Source organism: Somniosus microcephalus, chromosome 9 (assembly GCF_052327205.1).
Source record: "Somniosus microcephalus isolate GS21.2 chromosome 9, FLI_Smic_1.0, whole genome shotgun sequence".
Lineage (NCBI taxonomy): Eukaryota > Metazoa > Chordata > Chondrichthyes > Squaliformes > Somniosidae > Somniosus > Somniosus microcephalus.
In genome coordinates, this window is record NC_140995.1 from 237,410,027 (window position 1) to 237,433,517 (window position 23,491).

Consider the following 23,491-nt stretch of genomic DNA (forward strand, 5'->3'; position numbering starts at 1 on the left):
TCTTGTAGCCACAGTATCTGATCAATGGTAACCCCCATGATGTTGATAGTGGGGGATTCAGCGATGGTAATGCCATTGAATGTCAAGGGGAGATGGTTAGAGTCTCGCTTGTTGGAGATGGTCATTGTCTGGCACTTGTGTGGTGCGAATGTTACTTGCCACTTGTCAGCCCAAGTCTGAATGTTGTCCAGGTCTTGCTGCATATGGACACGGACTGCGTCAGTATCTGACGAGTCTCGAATGGTGCTGAACAGTGTGCAATCATCAGCGCACATCCCCACTTCTGACCTTATGATGGAGGGAAGGTCATTGATGAAACAGCTGAAGATGGTTGGGCCTAGGACACTGCCCTGAGGAACTCCTGCAGTGATGTCATGTGATTGAGATGAATGACCTCCAACAACCACAGCCAACTTCCTTTGTGCTAGGTATGATTCCAACCAATGGGGAGTTTTCCCCTTGATTCCCATTGACTTCAGTTTTGCTAGGGCTCCTTGATGCCACACTCGATCAAATGCTGCCTTGATGTCAAGGGCAGTCACTCTCACCTCACCTCTTGAGTTCAGCTCTTTTGTCCATGTTTGGACCAAGGCTGTAATGAGGTCAGGAGCTGAGTGGCCCTGGCGGAACCCAAACTGGGCGTCAGTTAGCAGGTTATTGCTGAGTAAGTGCCACTTGATAGTAATGTCGACGACACCTTCCATCACTTTGCTGATGATTGAGAGTAGACTGATGGGATGGTAATTGGCCGGGTCGGATTTGTCCTGCTTTTTGTAGACAGGACATACTTGGGCAATTTTCCACATTGCCGGGAAGATGCCAGTGTTGTAGCTGTACTGGAACAGCTTGGCTAGGGGCGCAGCTAGTTCTGGAGCACAAGACTTCAGTACTATTGCCGGAGAATGATCGAGGGAGGCTGGACTGGAGCATTGGGGCTGGAGAATGATCGAGGGAGGCCAGACTGGAGCATTGGGGGGCCAGAGAATGATCGAGGGAGGCCGGACTCGAGCATCGGGGGTGCTGGAGAATGATCGAGGGAGGCTGGACTCGAGCATCGGGGGGCCGGAGAATGATCGAGGGAGGCCGGACTCGAGCACTGGGGGGCTGGAGAATGATCGAGGGAGGCCGGACTCGAGCATCAGGGCTGGAGAATGATCGAGGGAGGCCGGACTCGAGCATCAGGGCTGGACAATGATCGAGGGAGGCCGGACTCGAGCATTGGGGGGGCCGGACAATGATCGAGGGAGGCCGGACTCGAGCATCGGGGGTGCTGGAGAATGATCGAGGGAGGCTGGACTCGAGCATCGGGGGGCAGGAGAATGATCGAGGGAGGCCGGACTCGAGCATTGGGGGGCTGGAGAATGATCGAGGGAGGCCGGACTCGAGCATCGGGACTGGAGAATGATCGAGGGAGGCCGGACTCGAGCATCAGGGCTGGAGAATGATCGAGGGAGGCCGGACTCGAGCATTGTGGGGGCCGGACAATGATCGAGGGAGGCCGGACTCGAGCATCGGTGGGCCGGCGAATGATCGAGGGAGGCCGGACTCGAGCTTCGGGGCCAGAGAATGATCGAGGGAGGCCGGACTCGAGCATTGGGGCCAGAGAATGATCGAGGGAGGCCGGACTCGAGCATCGGGGCTAGAGAATGATCGAGGGAAGCCGGACTCGAGAATTGGGGCTGGAGAGTGATCGAGGGAGGCCGGACTCGAGCATTGGGGCCTGAGAATGATCGAGGGAGGCTGGACTCGAGCATTGGGGCTGGAGATTGATCGAGGGAGGCCGGACTCAAGCAACGGGGGGCCGGAGAATGATCGAGGGAGGCCGGACTCGAGCATCAGGGCCAGAGAATGACCGAGGGAAGCTGGTCTCGAGCATTGGGGGGCTGGAGAATGATCGAGGGAGGCCGGACCCGAGCATCGGGGGGCTGGAGAATGATCGAGGGAGGCCGGACTCGAGCATCAGGGCTGGAGAATGACCGAGGGAGGCCGGACTCGAGCATCGGAGGGCTGGAGAATGATCGAGGGAGGCCGGACTCGAGCATCATGGGGCCGGAGAATGATCGAGGGAGGCCGGACTCGAGCATCGGGGCTGGAGAATGATCGAGGGAGGCCGGACTCGAGCATCGGGGGGCTGGATAATGATCGAGGGAGGCCGGACTCGAGAATTGGGGGGGCTGGAGAATGATCGAGGGAGGCCGGACTCGAGCATCGGGGGGCTGGAGAATTTTTTTTTTTTAATTCATTGATGGGATGCGGGCGTCGCTGGCTGGGCCTGCATTTAGTGTCCATCCCTAATTGCCCTTGAGAAGACGGTGGTGAGCCGCCTTCTTGAACCGCTGCATCCATATGGTGTGGGTACACCCACAATGCTGTTAGGAAGGGAGTTCCAGGATTTTGGCCCAGCGACAGTGAAGGAACGGCGATACAAGTCCAAGTCAGGATGGTGTGTGGCTTGGAGGGAACTTGTAGGTGGTGATGTTCCCATGCGTCTGCTGCCCTTGTCCTTCTAAGTGGTAGAGGTCGCGGGTTTGGAAGGTGCTGTTGAAGGAGGTTGGGCGAGTTGCTGCAGTGCATCTTGTAGATGGTACACACTGCAGCCACAGTGCGCCGGTGGTGGAGGGAGTGAATGTTGAAGGTGGTGGATGGAGTGCCAATCAAGCGGGCTGCTTTATCCTGAATGGTGTCGAGCTTCTTGAGTGTTGTTGGAGCTGCACTCATCCAGGCAAGTGGAGAGTATTCCATCACACTCCTGACTTGTAACTTGTGGATGGTGGAAAGGCTTTGGGGAGTCAGGGGGTGAGACACTCGCCACAGAATTCCCAGCCTCTGGCCTGCTCTTGTAGCCACAGTATCTGATCAATGGTAACCCCCATGATGTTGATAGTGGGGGATTCAGCGATGGTAATGCCATTGAATGTCAAGGGGAGATGGTTAGAGTCTCGCTTGTTGGAGATGGTCATTGTCTGGCACTTGTGTGGTGCGAATGTTACTTGCCACTTGTCAGCCCAAGTCTGAATGTTGTCCAGGTCTTGCTGCATATGGACACGGACTGCGTCAGTATCTGACGAGTCTCGAATGGTGCTGAACAGTGTGCAATCATCAGCGCACATCCCCACTTCTGACCTTATGATGGAGGGAAGGTCATTGATGAAACAGCTGAAGATGGTTGGGCCTAGGACACTGCCCTGAGGAACTCCTGCAGTGATGTCATGTGATTGAGATGAATGACCTCCAACAACCACAGCCAACTTCCTTTGTGCTAGGTATGATTCCAACCAATGGGGAGTTTTCCCCTTGATTCCCATTGACTTCAGTTTTGCTAGGGCTCCTTGATGCCACACTCGATCAAATGCTGCCTTGATGTCAAGGGCAGTCACTCTCACCTCACCTCTTGAGTTCAGCTCTTTTGTCCATGTTTGGACCAAGGCTGTAATGAGGTCAGGAGCTGAGTGGCCCTGGCGGAACCCAAACTGGGCGTCAGTTAGCAGGTTATTGCTGAGTAAGTGCCACTTGATAGTAATGTCGACGACACCTTCCATCACTTTGCTGATGATTGAGAGTAGACTGATGGGATGGTAATTGGCCGGGTCGGATTTGTCCTGCTTTTTGTAGACAGGACATACTTGGGCAATTTTCCACATTGCCGGGAAGATGCCAGTGTTGTAGCTGTACTGGAACAGCTTGGCTAGGGGCGCAGCTAGTTCTGGAGCACAAGACTTCAGTACTATTGCCGGAGAATGATCGAGGGAGGCTGGACTGGAGCATTGGGGCTGGAGAATGATCGAGGGAGGCCAGACTGGAGCATTGGGGGGCCAGAGAATGATCGAGGGAGGCCGGACTCGAGCATCGGGGGTGCTGGAGAATGATCGAGGGAGGCTGGACTCGAGCATCGGGGGGCCGGAGAATGATCGAGGGAGGCCGGACTCGAGCACTGGGGGGCTGGAGAATGATCGAGGGAGGCCGGACTCGAGCATCAGGGCTGGAGAATGATCGAGGGAGGCCGGACTCGAGCATCAGGGCTGGACAATGATCGAGGGAGGCCGGACTCGAGCATTGGGGGGGCCGGACAATGATCGAGGGAGGCCGGACTCGAGCATCGGGGGTGCTGGAGAATGATCGAGGGAGGCTGGACTCGAGCATCGGGGGGCAGGAGAATGATCGAGGGAGGCCGGACTCGAGCATTGGGGGGCTGGAGAATGATCGAGGGAGGCCGGACTCGAGCATCGGGACTGGAGAATGATCGAGGGAGGCCGGACTCGAGCATCAGGGCTGGAGAATGATCGAGGGAGGCCGGACTCGAGCATTGTGGGGGCCGGACAATGATCGAGGGAGGCCGGACTCGAGCATCGGTGGGCCGGCGAATGATCGAGGGAGGCCGGACTCGAGCTTCGGGGCCAGAGAATGATCGAGGGAGGCCGGACTCGAGCATTGGGGCCAGAGAATGATCGAGGGAGGCCGGACTCGAGCATCGGGGCTAGAGAATGATCGAGGGAAGCCGGACTCGAGAATTGGGGCTGGAGAGTGATCGAGGGAGGCCGGACTCGAGCATTGGGGCCTGAGAATGATCGAGGGAGGCTGGACTCGAGCATTGGGGCTGGAGATTGATCGAGGGAGGCCGGACTCAAGCAACGGGGGGCCGGAGAATGATCGAGGGAGGCCGGACTCGAGCATCAGGGCCAGAGAATGACCGAGGGAAGCTGGTCTCGAGCATTGGGGGGCTGGAGAATGATCGAGGGAGGCCGGACCCGAGCATCGGGGGGCTGGAGAATGATCGAGGGAGGCCGGACTCGAGCATCAGGGCTGGAGAATGACCGAGGGAGGCCGGACTCGAGCATCGGAGGGCTGGAGAATGATCGAGGGAGGCCGGACTCGAGCATCATGGGGCCGGAGAATGATCGAGGGAGGCCGGACTCGAGCATCGGGGCTGGAGAATGATCGAGGGAGGCCGGACTCGAGCATCGGGGGGCTGGATAATGATCGAGGGAGGCCGGACTCGAGCACTGGGGGGCCAGAGAATGATCGAGGGAGGCCGGACTCGAGCATCGGGGGTGCTGGAGAATGATCGAGGGAGGCTGGATTCGAGCATCGGGGGGCCGGAGAATGATCGAGGGAGGCCGGACTCGAGCATTGGGGGGCTGGAGAATGATCGAGGGAGGCCGGACTCGAGCATCGGGGCTGGAGAATGATCGAGGGAGGCCGGACTCGAGCATCAGGGCTGGAGAATGATCGAGGGAGGCCGGGCTCGAGCATTGGGGGGGCCGGACAATGATCGAGGGAGGCCGGACTCGAGCATCGGGGGTGCTGGAGAATGATCGAGGGAGGCTGGTCTCGAGCATCGGGGGGCAGGAGAATGATCGAGGGAGGCCGGACTCGAGCATTGGGGGGCTGGAGAATGATCGAGGGAGGCCGGACTCGAGCATCGGGGCTGGAGAATGATCGAGGGAGGCCGGACTCGAGCATCAGGGCTGGAGAATGATCGAGGGAGGCCGGACTCGAGCATTGGGGGGGCCGGACAATGATCGAGGGAACCCGGACTCGTGCATCGGTGGGCCGGCGAATGATCGAGGGAGGCCGGACTCGAGCTTCGGGGCCAGAGAATGATCGAGGGAGGCCGGACTCGAGCATTGGGGCCAGAGAATGATCGAGGGAGGCCGGACTCGAGCTTCGGGGCCAGAGAATGATCGAGGGAGGCCGGACTCGAGCATCGGGGCTGGAGAATGATCGAGGGAGGCCGGACTCGAGCTTCGGGGCCAGAGAATGATCGAGGGAGGCCGGACTCGAGCATTGGGGCCAGAGAATGATCGAGGGAGGCCGGAGTCGAGCATTGGGGGGCTGGAGAATGATCGAGGGAGCCCGGACTCGAGCATCGGTGGGCCGGCGAATGATCGAGGGAGGCCGGACTCGAGCTTCGGGGCCAGAGAATGATCGAGGGAGGCCGGACTCGAGCATTGGGGCCAGAGAATGATCGAGGGAGGCCGGACTCGAGAATTGGGGCTGGAGAATGATCGAGGGAGGCCGGACTCGAGCATTGGGGCCTGAGAATGATCGAGGGAGGCTGGACTCGAGCATTGGGGCTGGAAAATGATCGAGGGAGGCCGGACCCGAGCATTGGGGCTGGAGAATGATCGAGGGAGGCCGGACTCGAGCATCAGGGCTGGAGAATGATCGAGGGAGGCCGGACTCGAGCATTGGGGGGGCCGGACAATGATCGAGGGAGGCCGGACTCGAGCATCGGTGGGCCGGCGAATGATCGAGGGAGGCCGGACTCGAGCTTCGGGGCCAGAGAATGATCGAGGGAGGCCGGACTCGAGCATTGGGGCCAGAGAATGATCGAGGGAGGCCGGACTCGAGCATCGGGGCTAGAGAATGATCGAGGGAAGCCGGACTCGAGAATTGGGGCTGGAGAATGATCGAGGGAGGCCGGACTCGAGCATTGGGGCCTGAGAATGATCGAGGGAGGCTGGACTCGAGCATTGGGGCTGGAGAATGATCGAGGGAGGCCGGACTCAAGCAACGGGGGGCCGGAGAATGATCGAGGGAGGCCGGACTCGAGCATCAGGGCCAGAGAATGACCGAGGGAAGCTGGTCTCGAGCATTGGGGGGCTGGAGAATGATCGAGGGAGGCCGGACTCGAGCATCGGGGGGGCTGGAGAATGATCGAGGGAGGCCGGACTCGAGCATCAGGGCTGGAGAATGACCGAGGGAGGCCGGACTCGAGCATCGGAGGGCTGGAGAATGATCGAGGGAGGCCGGACTCGAGCATCATGGGGCCGGAGAATGATCGAGGGAGGCCGGACTCGAGCATCGGGGCTGGAGAATGATCGAGGGAGGCCGGACTCGAGCATCGGGGGGCTGGATAATGATCGAGGGAGGCCGGACTCGAGCACTGGGGGGCCAGAGAATGATCGAGGGAGGCCGGACTCGAGCATCGGGGGTGCTGGAGAATGATCGAGGGAGGCTGGATTCGAGCATCGGGGGGCCGGAGAATGATCGAGGGAGGCCGGACTCGAGCATTGGGGGGCTGGAGAATGATCGAGGGAGGCCGGACTCGAGCATCGGGGCTGGAGAATGATCGAGGGAGGCCGGACTCGAGCATCAGGGCTGGAGAATGATCGAGGGAGGCCGGGCTCGAGCATTGGGGGGGCCGGACAATGATCGAGGGAGGCCGGACTCGAGCATCGGGGGTGCTGGAGAATGATCGAGGGAGGCTGGTCTCGAGCATCGGGGGGCAGGAGAATGATCGAGGGAGGTCGGACTCGAGCATTGGGGGGCTGGAGAATGATCGAGGGAGGCCGGACTCGAGCATCGGGGCTGGAGAATGATCGAGGGAGGCCGGACTCGAGCATCAGGGCTGGAGAATGATCGAGGGAGGCCGGACTTGAGCATTGGGGGGGCCGGACAATGATCGAGGGAGCCCGGACTCGAGCATCGGTGGGCCGGCGAATGATCGAGGGAGGCCGGACTCGAGCTTCGGGGCCAGAGAATGATCGAGGGAGGCCGGACTCGAGCATTGGGGCCAGAGAATGATCGAGGGAGGCCGGACTCGAGCATCGGGGCCAGAGAATGATCGAGGGAGGCCGGACTCGAGAATTGGGGCTGGAGAATGATCGAGGGAGGCCGGACTCGAGCATTGGGGCCTGAGAATGATCGAGGGAGGCTGGACTCGAGCATTGGGGCTGGAAAATGATCGAGGGAGGCCGGACTCGAGCATTGGGGCTGGAGAATGATCGAGGGAGGCCGGACTCGAGCATCGGGGGGCCAGAGAATGATCGAGCGAGGCCGGACTCGAGCATTGGGGGGCTGGAGAATGATTGAGGGAGGCCGGACTCGAGCATTGGGGGGCTGGAGAATGATCGAGGGAGGCCAGACTCGAGCTTTGGGCGGCTGGAGAATGATCGAGTGAGGCCGGACTCGAGCATTTGGGGGCCGGAGAATGATCGAGGGAGGCCGGACTCGAGCATTGGGGCTGGAGAATGATCGAGGGAGGCCGGACTCGAGCACTGGGGGGCCGGAGAATGATCGAGGGAGGCCGGACTCAAGCATTGGGGCCGGAGAATGATCGAGGGAGGCCAGACTCGAGCATCGGGGGGCCGGAGAATGATCGAGGGAGGCCGGACTCGAGCATCGGGGCCGGAGAATGATCGAGGGAGGCCGGACTCGAGCATCGTGGGGCCGGAGAATGATCGAGGGAGGCCGGCCTCGAGCATCGGGGCCAGAGAATGATCGAGGGAGGCTGGACTCGAGCATCGGGGGGCCGGAGAATGATCGAGGGAGGCCGGACTCGAGCATCAGGGGGCCGGAGAATGATCGAGGGAGGCCGGACTCGAGCATCGGGGGGCCGGAGAATGATCGAGGGAGGCCGGACTCGAGCATCGGGGCCAGAGAATGATCAAGGGAGGCCGGACTCGAGCATCGGGGCCGGAGAATGATCGAGGGAGGCCGGACTCGAGCATCGGGGCCAGAGAATGATCGAGGGAGGCCGGACTCGAGCATTGGGTCCAGAGAATGATCGAGGGAGGCCGGACTCGAGCATTGGGGGGCCGGAGAATGATCGAGGGAGGCCGGACTCGAGCATTGGGAGGCCGGAGAATGATCGAGGGAGGCCGGACTCGAGCATTGGGGGGCCGGAGAATGATCGAGGGAGGCCGGACTCGAGCATTGGGGGGCCGGAGAATGATCGAGGGATGCCGGACTCGAGCATTGGGGCCGGAGAATGATCGAGGGAGGCCGGACTCGAGCATCGGGGCCGGAGAATGATCGAGGGAGGCCGGACTCGAGCATCGGGGGGCCGGAGAATGATCAAGGGAGGCCGGACTTGAGCATTGGGGGGCCGAAGAATGATCGAGGGAGGCCGGGCTCGAGCATCGGGAGGCCGGAGAATGATCGAGGGAGGCCGGCCTCGAGCATCGGGGCCAGAGAATGATTGAGGGAGGCCGGACTCGTGCATTGGGGGGCCGGAGAATGATCGAGGGAGGCCGGACTCGAGCATTGGGGGGCTGGAGAATGATCGAGGGAGGCCGGACTCGAGCATTGGGGGCGGAGAATGATCGGGGGGGGCCGTAGGATGAGCAGTTGGGGGATGGTCTCGAACATAGAGAGCTGAAGAATGATCGGGAGAGTCGGCGACTCGAGCATTGGAGGGGTAGTGGTAGGCCGTGGCTGAAGAATGATCGGGAGAGTGGGCGACTCGCGCATTGGAGGGGTAGGGGTAGGCGGTGGCTGAAGGATGATCGGGGGAGCGTGTGGGGGAGGCAGAGAACATCAGGGGGCCAGAGGATGATTGATGGGGGAGGGCAGCACAGAACATTGCGGGTGGCCTGAAGATCATCGGTGACTGGGGGGGTAAAGCGATCAGAGGCATTGTGGTTGGGAGGAGGCCGGGAAGCCGATCGGAAGCCTGGGGACGGTGTCCAATTGCGGGGATGGGTTAGGCAGGGTTGCAGGATCCAGGAGGAAAGTGGAAACGCACTTAGCTCTTGGATCCAGCAGTCCTTGCCTTCTGAAATAACAACAGAAAATGCTGGAAGTACTCAGCAGGCCAGGCAGCATCCGTGGAGAGAGAAACAGAGTTAACGTTTCAGGTCTGGGACCCTTCATCAGAACTGGAAACAGCTGGAGATGTAACAGATATTAAGCAGGTGCAGAGACGGGGGGGGGGCGGCGGGGTTCGGAGGGGAGGAAGGAATTGAAAGAACATCCTGTACTTTTGTAAGAGGCAGGAAAGATAAAATGTTGCAAATGGGAGTGTTAAAAATCATACTGCATGAAAAATGGGGGCAGGGATAATTATCTGAAATTGTTGAACTCAATGTTGAGTCCGGCAGGCTGCGAAGTGCCCAATCGAAAGATGAGGTGCTGTTCCTCGAGCTTACGTTGAGCTTCATTGGAACAATGCAATAGCCCGAGGACAGAGAGATCAGAGTGGGAGTGAAGCGGTGAATTAAAGTGACAGGCGACCGGAAGCTCAGGGTCACCCTTACGGACTGAACGGAGGTGTTCCGCAAAGCGGTCGCACAATCTGCGTTTGGTCTCCCCAATGTAGAGGAGACCGTATCGTGAGCAGCGAATACAGTATATTAAATTGCAAGAAGTACAAATAAATCGCTGTTTCACCTGGAAGGGGTGTTTGGGGCCCTGGACAGTGGGAAGGGAGGAGGTAAAAGGGCATGTGTTGCATCTCCTGCGCTTGCACGGGAAGGTGCCAGGTGAAGGAGAAGGGTGTGATGAAATATTCCATTCATCACTCATCAGTATTTCTCTGCCTGTGACTGTGGTTGGTTTCAGTTTCATTTCCATTGTATTGTACTGTGTGTAGGGCTCCGCCCATACCTGGCTCCTATGTAAGCTGGCCCAGCCTGCAGCACATCCAGTACGGCAGACCTCTGGATGGAAGATACATTCTCCTCTGTGTGTTACCTTCTAAGTCAATAAAAGCCTTGTTTTGTTTCGCTAACATCGAGTCTCGGATTTATTGAGGCACATCAATTTTATTGACTTAATTTTCAACACAATGGATCAACTCTTGAAACCTGAACGTTTGGATTTGGACCAGCATGCTTTGGACGCATCGGCACGCTTCGGGCACTGGTTTATGTGTATGGAATTCTTCCTGGACAATTCCGCAGCCGTCAAAGACGCTACGGACGCTGCGAGTATGAAACTCGGAATTCTACGGAATTGGGTAAGCCACCGGGTTTACCCCCTCATCCAAGACGCCGACACGTACCCGGCCGCCTGCGACATCTTAAAGGCGCATTACCAGCAGCCTACGAATGAGGTGTATGCTAGGCATCTGCTCGCTACTCGCGCACAGCGACCTGGGGAATCGGTGGAGGAGTTCCTAGGCACCCTGAAAACGCTTGGCAAAGACTGCAAGTGCCAAGATGTAAAAGCCGCAGTGTACACTGACGAGCTTGTTCGCGATGCCTTTATCACAGGCCTCAGCTCCACTTACATCCGGCAGAGACTGCTGGAAAAAACGGGATTGGACCTGAAACAGGCTGCGGACACAGCACGATCCCTGGATGTGGCCCAGAGAAACTCGGACGCCTACTCTTCAGCCCGCGCCGTCCACGCCGCCATGTGTGCACCAAGGGTGCCGCCATCTTGGAAGGCATCTTCCCCGCCCGGCAGCCCGACACCGTCGGGGCCCCGCTCTCCCCCCAGAAGCCCTACGACAGCCGCGACGCGTCGGGGACCCAACTGCTACTTCTGCGGGCAGCCGAAGCACACCAGAAACCTGTGCCCGGCGAAAGGCACCACCTGCTTTAAGTGCGGTAAGAAGGGGCACTTCGGGAAGGTGTGCAGAGGGAACCCTGCCGGAAAACCCGCCACCGCCGCGTGTGCGCCGTGGGAGCGGCCATCTTGGACGCCATCTTGCCCGACCTCGTGGGGTCCGCCATCTTGTGAGCAGACAGCGTGGACGCCATCTTGTCTCAATCAGGGCCCTACAGTGGCATCGGTCACAGTGGACCAGACCAGGCCGCACCCGCTATCCAAATCAATGGTGGACATCGAGGTAAACGGGTGCAGGGTTAAATGTTTAATTGACAGTGGAAGCACGGAGAGTTTTATCCACCCTGAACTGGTACAACAACTCTCCCTAAAGGTGGTCCCTACTCGGGGTACCATCTCTATGGCTGATAAAACCCAGACATCAACCATTATGGGTTACTGCACGGTACAATTGTCCGTTAACGGAACTGTATACGATCATTTTAAAGTATTAATCATGAAGAATCTATGTGCGAGCGTGATCTTGGGCCTGGATTTCCAGTGCTACCACCAAAGCATCACGCTCAATTACAGTGGGTCCCAGCCGCCCCTCACAGTGTGCGGTCTGGCTACCCTGAAGGTAAAGCCGCCTTCGCTATTCGCGAACCTTACCCCTAACTGCCGGCCAATAGCGACCAAAAGCAGGAGGTACAGCTGGGAGGACAGGCGGTTTATCGCGACCGAGGTAGACAGGCTCCTGAAAGAGCGCATTATTGAACGCAGCAATAGCCCGTGGCGCGCCCAAGTGGTGGTGGTAAGGGGTAGCGAGAAGAAACGGATGGTGATTGACTATAGCCAAACGATCAACAGGTACACCCAACTAGACGCCTACCCGCTACCCCGCATATCAGAAATGGTGAACCAAATCGCCCAATACCGGGTGTTCTCCACCATCGACCTCAAGTCAGCGTACCACCAGCTCCCTATCAGACCAGAGGACCGCCCGTACACCGCCTTCGAGGCGAACGGACGCCTCTACCAATTCCTCAGAGTCCCCTTTGGGGTGACGAATGGGGTCTCGGTCTTCCAGAGGGAGATGGACCGCATGGTCGATGACCACCACTTGCAGGCAACCTTCCCCTACCTCGACAACGTCACCATCTGCGGTCACAACCAGCAGGATCACGACTCGAACCTCGAGAGGTTCCTGAAAACCGCACAAAAACTCAAACCTCACCTACAACGAGGACAAGTGCGTTTACAACACCACGCGCCTCTGCATACTAGGCAGCGTGGTGGAGAATGGGGAAATCAGACCAGACCCCGACCGATTGCGCCCCCTACGGGAGCTGCCCCTGCCCAACACTCCCAAAGCCCTGAAAAGGTGCCTGGGGTTATTTTCTTATTATTCCCAATGGGTCCCCAACTACTCCGACAAAGCCTGCCCCCTCTTGAAAGCATCCTCTTTTCCGCTCTCTGCTGAGGCCCATGCCGCCTTCAAAAGCATTAAGCAGGATATTGAGCGGGCCACGCTACAGGCAGTGGACGAGAACACTCCCTTTCAAGTGGAAAGTGATGCGTCTGACTTTGCCTTGCCGGCCACCCTCAACCAGGCGGGGCGGCCCGTAGCTTTCTTCTCGAGGACCCTCCAAGGGCCCGAGATCAGACACTCCTCCGTAGAAAAGGAGGCCCAAGCCATCGTGGAGGCAGTGCGCCACTGGCGCCACTACCTAGCCGGCAAACGCTTCACCCTACTTACCGACCAGCGGTCGGTAGCGTTTATGTTCAATAATAAACAGAGGGGGAAGATTAAAAATGATAAGATTCTGAGGTGGCAGATCGAGCTCTCCACCTTCGATTATGACATCATTTACCGGCCAGGGGCCCTTAACGAATCCCCCGACGCCCTCTCACGAGGGATGTGTGCCAGCGCCACCGGGGATCGGCTACAGACCCTCCACAATGACCTCTGCCACCCAGGGGTCACGCGGCTGTTCCACTTCATAAAGTCCTGCAACTTATCCTACTCGATTGAGGAAGTTCGGTCCCTGACCAGGAACTGTCGCACTTGCGCTGAGTGCAAGCCTCGGTTCTACCGCCCAGATAGAGCCCACTTAATCAAAGCTACACGGCCCTTTGAGCGGCTCAGCTTAGATTTCAAGGGCCCCCTCCCGTCCGTCGACCGCAATGTTTACTTCCTGAACATTGTGGACGAATACTCTCGTTTCCCATTCGCCTTCCCCTGCCCAGACATGACCAGCGCCACGGTCATTAAATGCCTCAACGGCCTGTTCTGCCTGTTCGGTATGCTGAGCTACATCCATACGGATAGGGGGGCGTCCTTCATGAGTGAAGAGCTACGCCAGTACATGCTGTCCAGGGGGATCGCCACGAGCCGTACCACCAGCTACAACCCCCGGGGTAACGGTCAAGTGGAGCGAGAGAACAGGACAGTATGGAAAGCAGTCACTCTAGCTCTAAGGACCAAAGGCCTCCCTATCTCCCGCTGGCAGGAAGTCCTCCCAGATGTGCTCCATTCGATATGGTCGCTATTGTGTACTGCCACTAATGCCACGCCTCACGAGCGAATGTTTGTCTTTCCCCGGAAATCCACCTCAGGCGTATCCATGCCGTCATGGCTCTCCACCCCAGGTCCGGTATTCGTGCGAAGGCATGTGAGGGGCCACAAGACGGACCCTCTCGTGGAGTCAGTGCACCTACTCCACGCCAACCCCCAATACGCGTATGTCCGGCACGCCGACGGAAGGGAGGACACCGTGTCCATAAAAGACGTCGCCCCAGCCGGTAACGACAACAACCACGACAACAGCAGCAACAACGACCACAGCAACTCTTACCCACCCACTACTCTTTCATCACCCCCGGAAGAACATCGACCAACGGTACCCCCACCAACTACCCCTTCAACAACCCTGGCGGCACCCCCGGCAGAGACCCAGGAGGCCATCGGGGACACCCAGCCGACACCCGCGGCACCACAACAGCCACGTCGGTCGCAGAGGACTATCAAACCCCCGAACAGACTAAATCTATAGAAGGGGTGAATGTGATGAAATATTCCATTCATCACTCATCAGTATTTCTCTGCCTGTGACTGTGGTTGGTTTCAGTTTCATTTCCATTGTATTGTACTGTGTGTAGGGCTCCGCCCATACCTGGCTCCTATGTAAGCTGGCCCAGCCTGCAGCACATCCAGTACGGCAGACCTCTGGATGGAAGATACATTCTCCTCTGTGTGTTACCTTCTAAGTCAATAAAAGCCTTGTTTTGTTTCGCTAACATCGAGTCTCGGATTTATTGAGGCACACCAAAGGGCTGTTGGGGGTGATTGAGGAGTGGACCAGGGTGTCGCGGAGGGAGCGGTCCCTTCGGAATGCTGAAAGGGGAGGTGAGGGGAAGATGTATTTGGTGGTGGGATCACGTTGGAGTTGGCGGAAATGGCGGAGGATGATCCGTTGAATGTGGAGGCTGGTGGGGTGAAAGGTGAGGACAAGGGGAACCCAATCATGGTTCTGGGAGGGAGGGGAAGGGGTGAGAGCAGAAGTGCGGGAAATAGAACGGACACGGTCAAGGGCCGTGTCAACCACAGTAGAGGGGAATCCTCGGCTGAGGAAAAAGGAAGACATGTCGGAAGCACTGGTATGGAAGGTGGCATCATCAGAACAGACGTGGCGGAGATGGAGAAACTGGGAGAATGGAATAGAGTCCTTACAGGAAGCGGGGTGGGAGGAAGTGTAGTCCAGGTAGCTGTGGGAGTCGGTGGGCTTGTAGTGGATGTTTGTCGAAAGCCGATCGCCAGAAATGGAGACGGAGAAGTCAAGGAAGGGAAGGAAAGAGTCGGAGATGGACCATGTGAAGGTGAGGGAAGGGTGGAAATTGGAAGTAAAGTGAATGAACCTATCTAGTTCAGGGCGAGAGCAGGAAACGGCACCAATACAGTCATCGATGTACCGGAAAAAGAGGTGAGGGAGGGGACCTGAGTAGGACTGGAACAAAGAATGTTCCACATATCCCATGAACAGGCAGGCATAGCTAGGGCCCATGTGGGTTCCCATAGCAACACCTTTAATTTGGAGGAAGTGAGTGGAGTCAAAGGGGAAGTTGTTCAATGTGAGAACAAGTTCAGCCAGGCGGAGGAGGGTGGTGGTGGATGGGGACTGGTTGGGCCTCTGTTCAAGGAAGAAACGGAGCGCCCGAAGGCCGTCCTGGTGGGGGATGGAGGTGTAGAGGGATTGGACGTCCATAGTGAAAAGGAGACGGATGGGGCAGGAAACTGGAAACTGTTAAAGTGACGGAGGGCGTCGGAAGAGTCGCGAATGTAGGTGGGAAGAGACTGGACAAGGGGAGAAAAAGGAGAGTCGAGATAGGAAGAGATAAGTTCCATGGGGCAAGAACAGGCTGAAACAATGGGTCTACCAGGGCAGTCCTGTTTGTGGATCTTGGGAAGGAGGTAGAAGCGGGCTGAGCGGGCTTGGGGGACTATGAGGTTGGCGGCCATGGAGGGAAGACCTTGCCTTCTGTTAGCTCTTGGGTTCTCCAAGGCCTGCGAAACCCGACCAGACACAGTTAAATTGAAAATGGTTGTTAAATCTGAGGCACGCCAGCGTTGTTATAATATTTAAATAGGCGATCCGCCTCCTGGGAGTGGGTTGGCTGGCCATCCCCAACCCCGTTAAAACGGGAAGTGGGCGGGTTGGAGGTGGGCTCTGGTTGGGATTCAGATTTTTAACACTTTAACTTGCCACCAGACCCCAAACCACCTGTTTTTTGGGGTTAAAATTCCCCCCAGAGGGTGAGGTGCTCAAGAACTGGGTATAAAAGCAAAATATTGTGGATGCTGGAAATCTGAGATAATGAGGTTTCTGATGAAAGGTCAGCGATCTGAAACGTTAACTCTGTTTCTCCCTCCACAGATGCTGCCTGACCTGCTGAGTGTTTCCTGCATTTTCAGTTTTTATGACAAACTGGGTGGCTGGGAAGTAATTGCTGCAATGTTAAACTGAAGGTAAAATCAAAATGAAATATCACTTGACTGTCATATTAACCCAACTGGAGCCTAAGCTGACGGCTACCTTTGTAAAATGTAACGCAGCATGTTACGTGGCTTCAAGTGAGAATCTGGAGCTTTTTGTACATTTGAACTACATTTCCACAAGCAGAAGTGGGACCAGGTTCAGTGGATAGAGCTGAGGTAGTGCGAGGAAGTGTGTTCGGGTTCTGGTGCTGTTAGCTCTCTGCCTTGGCAACTGACTGCTAAATTTACAATGGGGCAGATTTTATCTGAACAGCAATAGATTGGGAAAAGGGGAAGTGCAATGAGACCTGGGTGTCCTTGTGCACCAGTCGCTGAAGGTAAGCATGCAGGTGCAGCAGGTAGTTAAGAAGGCAAATGGTATGTTGGCCTTCATAGCAAGAGGATTCGAGTACAGGAACAAGGATGTCTTGCTGCAGTTGTACAGGGTCTTGGTGAGACCACACCTTGAGTATTGTGTGCAGTTTTGGTCGCCTTATCTGAGGAAGGATGTTCTTGCCATGGAGGGAGTGCAGCGAAGATTCACCAGGCTGATACCTGGGATGGCAGGAATGAGGTATGAAGAGAGATTGTGTCGATTGGGCTTGTATTCACTAGAGTTTAGAAGAATAGAAGAATGAGAGGGGATCTCATTGAAACTTATAAAATTCTAACAGGACTAGACAGACTAGATGCAGGAAGGATGTTCCTGATGGCGGGGGAGTCCAGAACCAGGGGTCACAGTCTAAGGATAAGGGGTGATTTAGGACTGAGATAAGGAGGAATTTCTTCACCCAGAGAGTGGTGAACCTGTGGAATTCTCTACCACAGAAGGCGGTTGAGACCAATTCATTAAATATATTCAAGAAGGAGTTAGATATAATTCTTAAGGCTAAAGGGATCAAGGGATATGGGGAGAAAACAGGGACAGGGTACTGAATTTGGATGATCAGCCATGATTTCATTAAATGGCGGAACAGGTTCGAGGGGCCGAATGGCCTACACCTATTCCTATCTTCTATGTTCCTATGTTTCTATTTCCATCTGGGCCACTATCGGGCTCAGAATTGGTGGTATCGGAAGCCCAAACAAGTCGATGGTCAGGAATTGGTCTTTGGGGGAGCTGCTGGTGTCAGTCGTGCCTCCACAGGCAGCTCAAATTAGGCTTCCTGCCTCACAGGTAAGTTCTGGGAGGGAGGTTGGAGCGAGCAATGGGAGAGGCGTTCCTGAGGAATGTGGAGATGGGGGGAGCGCTCCTAAGGTTTTATTTTATTAAAAACAAAAATAACTTTCTTTTAGTTGGCAGCTACAGGGGCTGCTGAAAAATCCTGAGTAGTGCAGGCCAGACACCTGTCCTTTTCAGCAGTAACAACAGATGTTAGGCCTCTAATTAGCATACTTAAGAGGCCTAATGCCTGTTTTAGGGGTAGCGAATACAAGAAGTGCAAGTAAATCACATGGTCCACCTGAAAGGAGTGTTTGAGGCCCTGGACAGTGAGAAGGGAGGAGGTAAAAAGACATGTGTTGCATCTCCTGTGCTTTTTCTTATTTGTTTATGGGATGTGGGCATCGCTGGCGAGTCCAGTATTTATTGCCCATTCCTAGTTGCCCTTGAGAAGGTGGTGATGAACTGCCTTCTTGAACCGCTGCAGTCCATGTGGTGAAGATACTCCCACAGTGCTGTTAGGGAGGGAGTTCCAGGATTTTGACCCAGCGACGATGAAGAATCGGTGATATATTTCTAAGTCAGGATGATGTGTGACTTGGAGGGGAACTTGGTGGTGTTCCTGTGCGCCTGCTGCCCTTGTCCTTCTAGGTGGAAGAGGTTGCGGGTTTGGGAAGTGCTGCTGAAGAAGCCTTGACGAGTTGCTGCAGTGCATCTTGTAGATAGTACACACTGCAGCCATGGTACGCCGGTGGTGGAGGGTGTGAATGTTTAAGGTGGTAGATGGGGTGCCAATCAAGCGGGCTGCTTTGTCCTGAATGGTGTCGAACTTCTTGAGTGTTGGAGCTGCACTCATCCAGGCAAGTGGAGAGTATTCCATCACACTCCTGACTTGTGCCTTGTAGATGGTAGAAAGGCTTTGGGGAGTCAGGATGTGAGACACTCGCCGCAGAATACCTAGCCTTTGACGTGCTCTTGTTGCCACAGTATTTATGTGGCTGGTGCTTGCATGGGAAGGTGCCGTGGGAAAGGGAGTGGGTATTGGGGGTGATTGAGGAGTGGACCAGGGTGTCGTGGAGGGAGCGGTCCCTTCGGAATGCAGTAAGGGGAGGGGAGGGGAAGATGTGTTTGGTGGTGGGATTACGCTGGAGGTGGCGGTAATGGCGCAGGATGATCCGTTGAATGTGAAGGCTGATGGGGTGAAAGGTGAGGACAAGGGGAAACGTATCGTGGTTCTGGGAGGGAGGGGAAAGGGTGAGAGCAGACGTGCAGGAAATGGAACAGACACGGTCGAGGACCATGTCAACCACAATAGAGGGAAATCCTCGGTTGAGGCATAAGGAAGAATATCGGCAGCATTAATATGGAAGGTGGCATCGTCAGAACAGGTGCAAAGAGATGAAGGAACTGAGAACGGAATAGAGTCCTTACAGAAAGCGGGGTGGGAGGAAGTGTAGCCCAGATAGCTGTGGGAGTCAGTGGGCTTCTAGTGGATGTTTGTAGATAGCCTATCCCCAGAAATGGAGATCGAGAAGTCGAGGAAGGGAAGGGAAGAATCGGAGATGGACTATATGAAGGTGAGGGAAGGGTGGAAATTGGAAGAAAAGTCAATGAAATTACTAGCCTGCAGTTCTTAAAGCTAGCCTGCATCTCATAAAGGGATGGTGCAGTTTTAAGACACCAGGTGCTGGGAGTAATTGAAGAATGGGAATTACACCTGGGAAACATACAGGAATGGCACAAGTGGCCAGAGAGAGGGCTTCAAGGTTCTCAGACGCAGCACTGGAGGCCTTAGTATAGGCGGTGGAGAGGAGGAGAGAAGTCCTGTTTCCAAAGGGAGCCAGGAGGCCCTTCAGACAGACACTGTGAAGGCATTACGAGCAGATAGCCATGGAGGTCAATGCCTACAGTGTTGCCCCAAGGACCTGGTTGCAGTGTCGGAATAAGTTCAAAGACCTCACACGAGTGGTCAAGGTCAGTGAATTCATCTTCAAATGTCATATCCAACAAATTGCACCACTAGCCGTACACACTGCTTAATTCACCCCCATTACTCAGCTATCAACAATCTCCATCAATCACGACTCACCCCTCACATTCATATGCTCCATCTCACCCTACACACTTAACGGGTCATTTTCGGGTTGGCAGGCTTTAACTAGTGGGGTACCGCAAGGATTAGTGCTTGGTCCTCAGCTATTCACAATCTATATCAATGATGAGGGGACCAAATGTAATATATCCAAGTTTGCTGATGATACAAAGGTGGATAGGAATGTAAGTTGTGAGGAGGACGCAATGAGGCTTCAAGGGGATATAGACAGGCTAAGTGAATGGGCAAGAATATGGCAAATGGAATATAATGTGGAGAAATGTGAAATTATCCACTTTGGTAAGAAAATTAGAAAAGCAGAGTATTTTTTAAATGGTGAGAGATTGGGAAATGTTGGTGTTCAGAGGAACCTGGGTGTCCTTGTATCATAGAATCACTGAAAGTTAACATGCAGGTACAGCAAGCAATTAGGAAAGAAAATGGTATGTTGGCCTTTATTACAAGAGGATTTGAGTATAAGAGTAAAGACGCCTTACTGCAATTATATAGGGCCCTGGTGAGACCACACCTGGAGCATTGTGTACAGTTTTGGTCTCCTTACCTAAGGAAGGATATACTTGCCATAGAGGGAGTGCAACAAAGGTTCACCAGACTGGTTCCTGGGATGGGGTATTGACCTATGAGGAGAGATTGAGTAGACGAGGCCTGTATTCTCTAGAGTTTAGAAGAATGAGGAGTGATCTCATTGAAACATACAAAATTCTTACAGGGCTTGACAGGGTAGATGCAGGGAGGATGTTTCCCCTGGCTGGGGAGTCTAGAACCAGGGGTCACTGACTCAGAATAAGAGGTCAGCCATTTAGCACTGAGATGAGGAGAAATGTCTTCACTCAGAGGGTGGTGAATCTTTGGAATTCTCTACCCCAGAGGGCTGTGGAAGCTCAGTCGTTGAGTATATTCAAGATAGAGATCGATAGATTTTTGAATATTAAGGGAATCAAAGGATATGGGGATAGTTCAGGAAAGTGGAGGTGAGGTAGAAGATCAGCCATGATCTTACTGAATGGCAGAGCAGGCTCAAAGGGCCAAATGGCCTACTCCTGCCCCTATTTCTTATGTTCTTATGTTACCACTACTGCAAGCTTCACACCCACATCTCACAGCTTGCACACATTGGCAGCTATTCAACCATGACAGCCACATCAGCCAAACACAGTCAACCACACTCACTGACACACTTCCCTCTCTCTTGCAGAAAAAAGTGGCTTACAACCGTTGGCAGTGGCAGCTAACTGGAGTGGGACAGGCACGCCTCCATATCCTGACCCTGCTCGAGGAGACGTTGCTCACCATAATTGGAGTGGCTGTGACTGAGGCCATGGGCAGCGGTGGTGCTGAAACCATTGAAGATGACGGTATGCTCATATCTAATCCTCCTTCTCACATCCCACCTTCCCCCTCATCCTACAATCTCTTCTGACTTACAAGCTGCACATGGTGTAAGCATGTACCTCTTGTATTCCCGCCACCTCCCCCCACCCACTCCTCACTACAACCGTACCCTTGTGCCTTTCTCATTTCAGAGACCCAAGAAATCAAAATTGGCCAGGCAGTGGTGCACCAAGAAGAGGAAGAGGAGAGTGATGGTGAAGGTGAAACAACGTCACTCGATCTGACACTGGCAGCCACCAGCTCAGATACTGGCACTGTGCGGACTTTAGAGGGTAGCTTAGAGGTGGGATCTGCATGTAGTGAGTCAGTGCGCACAAGTGAGCAGCAGCCAGGGCAGGGGGAAAGGGTAGTGCAGGTGCCAGCTCCTGGGGGGTGAAGTCACACGCAAGTTCTGCTGCAATGGACTCAGATGAGGACCTCGATGGGGCGGCCTACAGAGGAACACTGATGCGTATGCACAACAAAATGCTTGGTGCATTAGTGGGCCTGACAGAAAGCCTGAATGCAATGTCAAGGAGCATAGAGGAGTCCAGCTCCAACCTTGCACAGGGCTTTACTCAAAGCTTGGAGCACATCCTTTCCAGTGTAGAAGGAGTGGGAAGATCCAATGGCACATTTGTGGGCCCAACCACCATGCAACGTCTGATGACCGATGTCTCAGCTTCCATTGCAACACAAACAGAAGCCACCCAATGTCTGAGTGCTGCAATGGAAGCTCAAGTTGAAGTCATGCAAGCTCAGATTGCTGTCACGCAAGCACAGACTGCTGCCATCATAGTTTTGTTTACCAGTGTGGAAAGGGGCTTGCAGGGTGTCACAGCAGTCCAGCAAGCTGTCCTACAGCAAATTACTAGGAACGGTGAGGCGCCGCCCTGGGGGAGTGGCAGTGGCGCCATGGAGCACGATCCTGCTGTGTCTCTCAGGATGACAACATTCGTCCTCCCACCCCTGCCACTCCGCCAGTGCCATTGCTCTTCTCTGTCAGCAGCTCAGACTGCGGCCATCCATGCCGAGGTGGTGCAGTCTGAAGCTGGGCCTACTGATGGTCAGTAACAGAGGGGAGGTAATGTATTGGTGAATATGGAATTGGGGTTGCGTTCTCTGGTATCAAAACCGGAAGAGTCGACCACGGACAGCCCGGGCAGAAAGGGGCTATCTGGGTTGCCTCCTCCCTTCCGCTTCCTAGCCTGCTACTGCGGAACGCAGGTTCAGCTGTGTGAGGTTAAGAGAGGGCAGTAGCTTCAGTGTTGATGTCAAAAATGGCAGTGCTGGCATCAAATCAGTGTTATCCGCTGATTGACATCATGATCTGTGTACTCTGCATACTTCCGGCATACGCTCCCAGCACCGAAGCTAATGCTGTAGTGTATGTACCTTTAAGGGGAGAACTACTTTTTATAGCTCCTGTATACTGTCGTACCGGCAGTGACCACACCTGTATATAAACCCTGAGTAGGGATCTGTACGTTTAGTTTTAGAGTAACCCTCAGCCAGTAAATACCTGTTGATTGTTCCTGCAGTCTCGTGTCTAGTTATTGAAGGACACACAACATCAAAAATACACGGATCTAACAAATGCCCTCAACAAAATGGCATCCAGAGCAGCCCACAGAAGCGTGTGCATGCTGCTCCGCGCAAATTTTCAAGGCAACCAAATTTTTAGCCCTGTGTGTTTTAAAAATTTTCTTGGAACACATTCGCTTTTAGATATAAAAATGTCGGAGGTGGGAAAAATGGCTGCTTGACCAGCAGGGCTGTAGGAGGCTGTAAGACTTCTGATTATACCTCCAGGTATACGTGGCACCAGAGTTGGCAATCTTACTCTCTATGTAATCTAAATTTAAATTTCCAACCATGGGGCTAACTACAGGGTATAAATTACTGCGTACATACCATGGGTGGTACTTTGATCTCATCTTTCATCAGTTTTGTTACTTCGTTGTGTAGAGTGACACTGTCCAGTGCCCAGCCTTTATGTGCACGTGTTACTTCCTGTCTCATAGCAGTTAAGAATCCTGTGTACAGAATAAATGCAGTTTATTTCTTTTCTTTTCTATGTAATATAATAAATATTAACCCTGCTTTGCTCCTTTTACAGGGAGTGAAATGCGCTCCAATTCTAACTTACAAAGTATTACAAAGTATTTACAGCCCAGAAACAGGCCATTCAGCCCAATAGATCCATGCCAGTGTTTATGCTCCACACGAGCCTCCTCCCACCCTTCTTCATCTAACTCCATCAACATACCCTTCTCTTTCATGTGCCTATCTAGCTTCCCCTTGAATGCATGTATGCTACTTGCCTCCACTACTCCTTATGGTAGCGAGTTCCACATTCTAACCACTCTCTGGTAAAGAAGTTTCTCCTGAATTCCCTATTGGATTTATTGTGACTATCTTATATTCATGGCTCCTAGTTCGGGTCTCACCCGCAAGTGGAAATATCTTCTCTACAACTACCCTATCAAACACTTTCATAATCTTGAAGACCTCTATTAGGCCGTCCCTCAGTCTTCTCTTTTCCAGAGAAAAGAGCCCCAGCCTGTTCAATCTTTCCTGATAGGTATAACACAAA

General features: G+C 54.7%; 1 protein-coding gene across 1 annotated transcript in view; it reads right to left on the reverse strand.

The window, feature by feature from the left end:
* LOC147113152 (dynein axonemal heavy chain 8-like) overlaps positions 1 to 23,491 on the reverse strand; it is a 1,456,516-nt gene that overhangs the window by 9,637 nt on the left and 1,423,388 nt on the right. Inside the window, exon 64 of the mRNA XM_085998053.1 lies at positions 22,810 to 22,931. Within this exon, the coding sequence (XP_085854179.1) occupies positions 22,810 to 22,931 (122 nt within the window). The remainder of the gene's footprint in view (positions 1 to 22,809; positions 22,932 to 23,491) is intronic.